Here is a 9,559-nt window from a genome sequence, read left to right as displayed (position 1 = left end):
CACAGTCACTGCGGAGCCTAATTCGCCCTGGACGACTTCTCGCTGCTGATCTGAGCTCTGTCATGATATGTTCTAACACCCGTCCCCCCCCCCCCCCCCTCCCCCCGACTCCCTGCCTCCGTATCTCAGCATCTTCACACACATCACAGGGATAAGAAAACACACACTTCTCTGCTTTTGATTTTGAAACAAAATGATCTCCCGCTTCATTTGGCATTTACTCCAGCTGTATTTTCACCCCCCCCCCCCCCCTCCCAGTGATCAGCGCAGTGTTGATTGCCGCTCTCGTGTGTAACATTCGCACAACTGGTTCATCTGGGAAATGAGGCGACATTAACCAGTTGATGTGTGAGGAAATGCAAAAAAGCCCATTTTTAATGAAAAGTCATGGCCATTTAAAAAGCAACAGCAACAGACGCTCTTCTAAACCCACGTTAGATATTTAAGTGTTTTAAATCTCTTCGTCATTTGTTGAAACATACAGAACATTTGAACACATGTTGCATGCGTGAATCAAACAAATGATCTAATTCTCAAATCAGCACAGAGACAACACAACACGATACAACAGCACGACTATCTATCAACAACTACATCATTTAAATAGACACAATAGAATCCATGTGCACTGACACCACTTTGACTTTGTTCAAACAACAAGATATCATATCAGATTTAACACGATTTGTACAATGTTATTTTTCAGATCATCACAATCACACTGAGACACACAACACATCCCGGTGACACTGTCACTGCCATTCAACACAATCGTAATCTCATTTTGGCGTTTTCCCATAATCAACAAACAAAAATAACCCCCACCTCAGTCTTTGAAGCACGACATCTTATCACACACACACACACACACACACACACACACACAACACAATCGCAACATAAATCTGAACAAGCACATTTACAAACGCCTCCCGTGACTGTTGGATCTCCAGACTGGGATGTGAAATGACAGCTCAAAAATGAGGTGAGGCACCGGCGCTGTCGGAGCTGTTTTCCGGCCCCTCAGAGTGACTCATGGCAGTGACTGGCACCGTGACGGGGCTGGCGTCCGCTCTGAGCAGCAGCATGTAGGCACCGCTGCGTACAACGGAACGTATGGATGAGGAGGTGGACGGTTACCGATAGCCACAGACACACAACCCCCAGTGTCAGTCCTGAGCTCAAAAACAAGAAAAGAAAGAATCTGATTGTGAATCAGTGGCTATGGGCAACGTGGACCTCTCTGTGGGAGCCGAGTGGAAGTCGGGGGACTGAGTGTCTTCTGGCTGTGACCGTTCACCTCCGGAGCCCACGTCCTGCCCGGCCCTCAGTCGGCGTAGAGGATGAAGCCGGAGAAGGTGCTGTATTTGTTGCTGTTGCCCCCGTGAGCTTTGCCACCGTCCAGTTTGATGAAAACCTCATCGCCCGCATCCAAATGAAGGATGACACTGTTGCTGGCATAGTCATAACTCTGGTCCTGGTCCTGGGCGATGGCGCTGGCCCTGACCTGGAATATGAAACACACAGACAATCACACACACACACACACACACACACACACACACACACACACACACACACACGCAACGAGAGAGGAAGGGAAGACATTTAAATGATGAGATTCTGAAGTCACAGATTTACAATGAAGAGTTGTTTAGAATTCATTCCTGTACCAACTGAAAACACATCAACTCATCATCATAAAATGCAAATAACCTTTGTTTTGAATTATTTATGAATTGCTAACAATTAGAATATCACTCAGTATAACGCATACCTCAAGCACAGTCTCCAGAGGATTGTTTTTTATACAGATCTGCACCAAATTGCACACACCCGTAAATATCAGTCGCTGATTTTGCAATGTTGATGTGATGAAAGTAATTCTTGTATTCGACCCCAGAAATGTAATGGGTTCCTTTCTCACCCATATCACATCCCTCCCCCAGGCTCCAAGAAATATGTCCAGTAGCTTTTTGCGTAATCGTGCTTAAAAACAAACGAATGGACCGAGGTGAAAGCAGAAGCTCCTTCGTAGAGACAACAAGGCCCAAAATACACAAGACATATCCCCCCATGAGTGGACAATAAACTCTTCTTTCGAGAAAAGACGATATCCACAAAGTTAGTCCAGAGTTGGAGGCTTTGACTTTGTCTAAGTGTGTCGCCCCAGTGGTGAAGATCTTGTTTTTGCCTCTCATGACTCAACTGAAAGGGTCAGGCTTGAGTCAGTCTGCCTCTGAGGAAGGAGGGCAGTGCATCCCATCTCTTCGCCTCATGTCCGACCCCTCACTTCCACATGTCCCCGGGGCAGCGCGGAGGGAAATGCCACGTTTTACCCGCACACGGGTGTCATCGTGTCAACACTGGATAATTACTGAGGGTGTTAGATGTGGAGCATAACACCCAAATCTCTTTTTGCATGTCTGTATAAAAAGCCAAACCGTGGGAAGTTTGCAGTGCATGTACAGTTCACCACATATCCCCCTTTAAGCCTCGGCTAATGTGCAATGAGAAGGGTTGCCAGGTTGGGTGTTCCGCTGCAGCTTCACCAGACCGACCGTACAAGTAGAGCTTCCCGATTCAATCCAGAATGGCAACTTAGAGTTCTAATTAGCGCCGCTGGAGATTAAGAGTGGCTGTGAGGAGGCCGTCGGGTCTGAGGGCAGCGGCTGAGCCACAGCTGACAGCATGATGATGGATTTCTGAGACATGAGGACAATGCAGCCTTTAGTCTCTGCCCTCCTTCCATCCACTCACAGCTCCACCACAGCAACAGCATGTCACTACAAATTAAATGGCAGTAATATGTAGATATGTTTTAAATGTGACATATTGTGATTTTTAACCAGGTATGTGCAGCGTTGGGTGTCAGGTTGTCGCCCCTGTTCATTTGTTTGTTGGTTGGTTTGCTTTTAAGCAAGATTACGTAAAAATGACTCTACGGATTTTCACAAAACTTGTTGGAAGGATGTGTTATGAGTCAGAGGGGAACCTATTCAATGTTGGTGCAGATCCAGCTCACAAAATCAGACATTGTAAGGTGACTGATATTTATGAGAATGTAAACCAGGATCTAGTGAATTTAAACGTGGTTTCATAAGGGGAATCAGAGACATTCTAGTTTATTGGTTTGTCAGCAGGATTACGCAAAATCTACCAAATAGATTTCCACAAAACATCCGTGGGACATAAAAGAACCTTCTGCGTTTTGTCTTTCGTGGAGTCTGATATCTAGAAGTTGTGATGTGTGCATCAGTACTTTAATTGAAATCAAGGGTACTGTTGGACCTTGTATGCACTCAAGTACTTTGGGGTATTTAACTTGTTTGTGACAGTGCAGGTAATTCAATCTGCTTTTATTGAGTCAGTTTGCATTTGCTTTTGAAAAGGTTCCTTATTAAAAACATTGCACCACAGAGAGATTGTATTTGTGCTGGGTTATGTGGTAAATGTGTTGCAACTGCAAGCAATGTGTGTATTTCCATTCGTTGAACTGCTCAATGCTGCTCGTGACAATAGGATCTTTGTTGCTTTCAAAACCAAAATTGATCTGTTGGTGCTGAAGGGAGCAGACAGAGGCAGAGATTAAGGGCTGGGTGTGGGGGGGGGGGCATTTTACAGAAGAACAATGTCGTCCCCCAACAGGTGAGTCATTGGGATTAAAATAACCAACTGCAGTTGTTTCACACGCTGTTAAACACGGTGTTTCCCATTTTCTTTGATTTAGGATAAAACTTGGCAGGTTTAATGCAATGCCATGTTTGTTATACACAAAATCTACCTCTACCCCCATGTCTTAAATTTGTTAGTGGAATCTTAACAATGTAAGGGTCTGTTCATATGGTGATTTGTGTGTTTGTGGCTGTTTTGCACGATAACATCCAAGTGTTTGAGTTATCGTGTCCATCCCCTGCACCTCCTCTCGCCGTCCTCTTGAGATGTTTGCAGGAAAATGTCAAGATTACCACGGTGTTTGATCAGTGTCATCACCTGGGGCTTTTAAGACATTGCCAAATTATCCACGAAATATGGCAAATATCATGATTTGTTACTGGAGCGCCGGGGCCCGACAGGCTGTCTGATAATACTCACTCGCACACCATGGCTCCGTGAAGTTTGTGGTATTTCAAAGGGCACCAGCTTTGAACTAGCCACTACCTCGGGCTGTGTTTTGATGTGTGCAGAGTTGAGATAGCACCGCGGCTCCTTCCACTCTCCTCAACGTGTACTTCACTGGATGTGTAATGTGCACAGATACACAATCTGGCAGCGTGCCACTTTGCATTGTTATTATACATGACTATGACACCAGACCAAGTCAGACCGAAAATCGCTGCACACATGAATGCATGACTACTCAATTTACACTGCCAGCACACGGGTTGCACTGTTCCCTGAGCAATTGGATGTGGGCCCATCCCAGTGTGTGATTCAGGGTTCAAAGCACATTATGTCAGTGACAAGATCATTTTGTACCATTTGTATTTTGAGAGAATTCTTTTTTTCCTATTTGTTAAACTCAACAATAAGGGTTGAGCATTAAGAAGTGTGAGAAAAGTGTAAGAAAGTTAAAGGTGTTACCCACCAGACCGTTCCTGATCAGGTCAGCCCACATGCTGGTGCCGTCTCCTCCCCTCATCAGCACGTTGTAGATGAAGAAGTAGGTGCCCGGGATCTTACAGGTGAACTTCCCCGTCGCGCCCTCAAAGTTACCTCCGATATTAGTCACCACGTCATCGAATCGCAGGATATCGTAGCCTTCTTGAGGGTTTCGTAGTCCTGCGTAGAACGCCACTCGAGGTGAGGTGTTGTACGTGGTTGTGCTGACTGCCCCTTTGCCCCCTAAGCCTAAAATCCCCGTACGTACTATGTCCACACCATCTCCCGGTGGTCCCTTAGGTCCTGGTGGACCTGGCTCTCCAGGTGGTCCTGGGGGTCCAGTCTTACCAGGACGTCCTGGTCTGCCGTGTGGGCCATTGCCGCTGTATGTAGGCAGTGGCGGGCCGATGCTGTGATCCCTCAGGTCTGCCTCGTCTCCCACCTGTAGGCCTGCGGTTGCTGTGTCTGTTCCCACGTGCACCCCGGTGCCAGTCGTGCCCGTGGGGAAGGGGTCACACACCATGCGGCAGGAGCCCAGCATCTCGTAGTGGCTCGCGCTGTCATCTGCACCCCCTGCGCCAGCTGAGCTGACCAGCACAGGGATGAGGACCACCAGAACCAGGACCAGCATGACCCCCACAGCAGCTGCCACCAGGGTCTTCCGCCCGATGCTCAGCCGGGGAAGGGGCTGCGCTGCCAGCGTGGAACTCTCTGGGGCAGAAATGGTGACTGTGGTAAGTGCGTCCACCTGGCAAAACGCAGAGTCTCCGGAGGTGGAGATGGTGCCCAGGGAAAAGGCGGAATGAGTGTGTGAGTGAGTGACAGAGCCGTGTAGGAGTAAGAGAGACGGAGCGGAGAGCAAGGGACCAACGTGGTGGAAAAGGAGAGAGAGATTGAGAGGGTGAGGAGAGAGAGTAAGTGGAGAGCAGCAGGGAGAGAGAGAGTAAGACAGCTTGAGAGAGAGGGGGGAAAAAAAGAAAAGAAGCGAGGGGAGGAGAGTGAGCAACATGCACTCAGTAGCCATCTGAGTCAGGGCTGAGGAGGGCACTTTACTTTACTCACAGATGTGAGGAGCCAGGGGAGACAAGGCAGTGTGAGGTAAAGAGCATGGAGGGAGAACAAATCTTCATTTTGTGATAATTAGATTATGAAGATATAGACGGTGATCTCTGGTCCATCAAACTGTTACCTTTTCAAAATAAAGCAAACTTGTACAGGGGCAATTCAAAAGTAGAATTATTTTTCTCTGGAGCATTGGTCTTTAATTACCCAGCATGCCTTCCTAGCCAGGAGATTATTGTTCCTGTTATTTGAGTGAGAACAAAATAACTCAGCAATGCATTCGGCAGATTTTCACCTATACTCCACACTTCAACTAACTGAAGTTGATAAAGGTCAAAGGTCATGGTTGAGAGCTGCATACATATACACATATAAACATTGTCAAATGTAATTCCGATGCTGACTCTAGGTTTTAGCTCAGGTTCTTTCTCCAGCAACCCTATGAAGAGTGCTGGGCGGCAAGTGTTGTTATTTCATATTAATTAGTCACAATGATTAACACGCTAATTTTCCCGATAGTTGCTATGAAATATTATTATTGCAGCTTTCAGTGTGACCATAAGAACTGACAGTGAGTGTGAATGGAGGGCCCTGGAGCCGCTGCTGTAATCACCATTAATTAAATCTGTGCTTTGCCTGACATGACACGTCAAACTGTCGACTTTGAAAAAGCTGTGATTCAAATATTTTTTTCTCCATATATAAGCTGAAATAGTGGAGGTGGAAAACTGGAGCCCGAACACTGAGCTCTCAGAGTGGTGCTGCTGATCTTCTCACAACACTGATTTCTTCCGGCCGATCATTTCAGCTTAACTGCTGCTGCCATGCAACTATATTTTCATTGGTGTTAACTGTTGATTCCAGTTCTTGAAGTGAGATTATATTGAATGGTCATTCTTTGGCCTGTGCATTTCCTGCACACACTTTAAATTTACAACTTAAACGTAATGACAGTGGTCAGGATAGATTATGGTGCATGTCATTTTATGTTTGCATATTGTTTCTGGGAAAAGCTGTTGTGAAACTGCGAAAAAAAAACAACAACCAGGATGTCTATTTTTTTACAATTTAAAAATAAGGTACACTGTCATAATGATGCAAATATAAAATACAAAATTCTGATATATGAGCTGTTCATCTCCTGCAATGGCCTCAAGCCCCCTATAAATATTCAAGGGAGAGAAGCCTCATCTAAACACAGTGGCAGTAGGTCATTTTACATTGCTTTATTGTATTGTATTGAACTTTATTAATACAATATATGTTCATGTGTCAGCTCTGCACGTAGCTCTTAATATTTTCCCTCTGAGGGAAGACCACCTCCCTACAAGTCATCTAACAAAACACCCAAGTCCCACTGAAGTCGGCTTCACCCACTTGACCACAGTCTGAATGGAAAAGTTACTCATCCGGCGATATCAGGTTTTCATGAGAGTATTATATGCAGGGAGTATTTTGTTTGTACCCTCCACATTGTTTATGCTGCAGCTGTCACAGGACAATGGCACCGAGTCAGACACCTCGAGCAGTGCTTTCCTGCTGACTCTCCCCAGATGATGACATGTTGAATCAGAGACACGACGGAGAAGGACTTTCATCTTCTTTAATCTTGTGTCCTTTTTAGAGGTTGTGTTTCGTCTGCGCTGGCTTGTCTGTTAATTAGCAGGATGATGCAAAACCAACCAGGAGACGTCGTTGGAGGATGTGGTAAGGGTCCGCAAAGAAACCTTTTAAAGTTTGGTGCAGATCCAGGGCACATTTCAACATTTTCATTGACTTCTCAGAGTGAATGAATCTTTAATCCTTTAGAAACCTTTCACATTTTTAAAAGGAATTTTAACTGACATCTTATGTCTTCAATCTTCACAAACTCTATTTGCAAACTGTTGTGCCCTCGTGTGGTCTTTTAACACATTACAAATCACATCACCTCTTCACACTCCACAGATTCGCTCTCTTGCGCCTATTCTTCTTCCTTCACTCCGAGTTCAGAGCAAAGCTACGCACAGTGAATGTGATAAGGTGAAGGGTTTGAGGTTTTCATTGATTTCTTGATTTTTTCAAATGACAGAAATCAGGGTGCAGTTTCCTCGGGATTTGCACTGTGAGATGCCATTTTCTTTTAACATCTTGCAGATCTGAAACACGTCTCTTACCCAAAAATAAGTGCAGCAAGGAAATGGCATAATTGAATGGACTGTGTTGCTTTTCGTCTTTCCATGTTACTGTCCTACCGACTGCATTTACTTATTTCAAACAGAAGATGGCGCCCACAGCTCACTGTTGTGGAGATAAAAATAACGGAAACTCAAGAAAGTCAGAGCAGTCATCCTCTAAAAGCAGGGATGTGGAACCTCACTCTGAGAACCTGGTGAAATGTGTCAACAGATTCCTATTGAATAACAATTAAAACTATTTTGGTCGGGAAATGTTTTAATAAAACATCTGAGAAGCACATTTGTTCTTTTTCTGTTTTGTTTTTTTTGCAACAAATGCAAGCTTTATTTTATACACAGGGTTTGCACTGCCTTGTTAGGACATTATCTCACCTTCATGCAGCGGCAGATCAGTGGGGGAGTGTTGGACAGCAGGGGAAGGTGTAGACCACCCATCTTGAGTAGAGCTGCACACATTCCAGCATGGACACACGGGACGGCCTTGTCAGTAACACGAGAGCTGAGGAAGTTACAGAGCAGCTTCTATGTCTATATTCAGGATGGACTCGACTTCACAGGTTGTTTAGGTGGCTTTAGGTGCAAGTGTCCATCGATTTCCATCAAGGTACAACATCACAATTATACAAAATCTAGATATTTTTTACATGAAATGACATAACCTATATACTTATTTATTTAGGAGAGTAGTTAACTAACTGAAGTTCCTGTAGTGGAAATATGTCAAAGTCACACAGACATTTGGTGTAATAACCCCTTATGTAAAGGGAAAGCATATCAGCCCCTTGTATGTTTACAAAAGGGTTCAGACAGAGTAACTTCCTCGATTCTTTCATTTTGGAATCTTCCTTTTTAGGCAATGGGTCGCTGCTGTTCAGCCCCTCTTGGGATTCTGTGGGAATTCCTTAGCTGCTTTGCTCAGCAGTTGGTTTTCAATCCTCAAATATTGTTTTTTTCAGGATGCGAGGATGGGATGGAGGAGGAATTGAAAAATGGTTGTGCCGTGTTGGTCTGGACAACTTTTGACCAAGCTTTGTCCAGGGGTTGTAAACAACTGTGTGTGGTCTGGTGTTATTTATAATTAGTGGCAAAGTAATAATCGATCATCATGATTTGGCAAAATAACACCAGTTGAAGAACACCAGACTGCTGTGGTGTGTCACTGACGCTAGCATATCCTTTTCTTTTTTCTTATTGCAGACACATTTTCATTGATACACACTCAGCTGAGACTTAAACAGTTAAATATTGATCAGTTTTACAAGAACACTGTTTAAAAGCTTGACTTTGTGATCATTTCAAAGGATACAGTCTGTGGTGCTGTTTACTGCTGTAATTTGATATTAGTTTCTATTATTTTCCTCGCAACCCACTCAAAGAACAAGCAGACAAATAATTGGACTGGAGCAGGAAACATTAATCAGCATTTACAACATAGGGACCAGAATAAAAGGAACGAAAATAGCCTCAGACACCATACAAGCAGTACACAACCAATACATTCACTTACCAACTTACGTATACAGAGTGAGCAGATTAAGGTTTATAAGGGTTATTATTGTATTTTAGTGTTACAAAATGATTGCTGAGAACCAACAATGTCCATACTGATATTATTTTTACCAGGACTGTACTCGTACCATTTTTATTTTTACAGTATTGCAGTGTGCTTCTAAAGGTCGTAAATCTTTACATTTACATACTTTATATCTACATCGAGA

At 44.3% G+C, this 9,559-nt stretch overlaps 1 protein-coding gene across 1 annotated transcript; it reads right to left on the bottom strand.

Moving 5' to 3' along the window:
* Positions 1-358: 358 nt before the first annotated feature.
* On the bottom strand, positions 359-5,466 carry LOC133976232 (C1q-related factor-like). The gene is made up of 2 exons (XM_062414380.1): positions 4,589-5,466; positions 359-1,507 (listed from the first exon to the last, which is right to left on the bottom strand). Exons 1-2 carry the CDS (start codon positions 5,231-5,233, stop codon positions 1,328-1,330), a joined length of 825 nt encoding a protein of 274 aa, XP_062270364.1. The 5' UTR covers positions 5,234-5,466; the 3' UTR covers positions 359-1,327.
* Positions 5,467-9,559: the final 4,093 nt, after the last annotated feature.

The sequence above is a fragment of the Platichthys flesus genome, chromosome 20 (genome assembly GCF_949316205.1).
Source record: "Platichthys flesus chromosome 20, fPlaFle2.1, whole genome shotgun sequence".
Classification (NCBI taxonomy): Eukaryota; Metazoa; Chordata; class Actinopteri; order Pleuronectiformes; family Pleuronectidae; genus Platichthys; species Platichthys flesus.
This window is presented reverse-complemented; position numbering and strand designations above follow the sequence as displayed.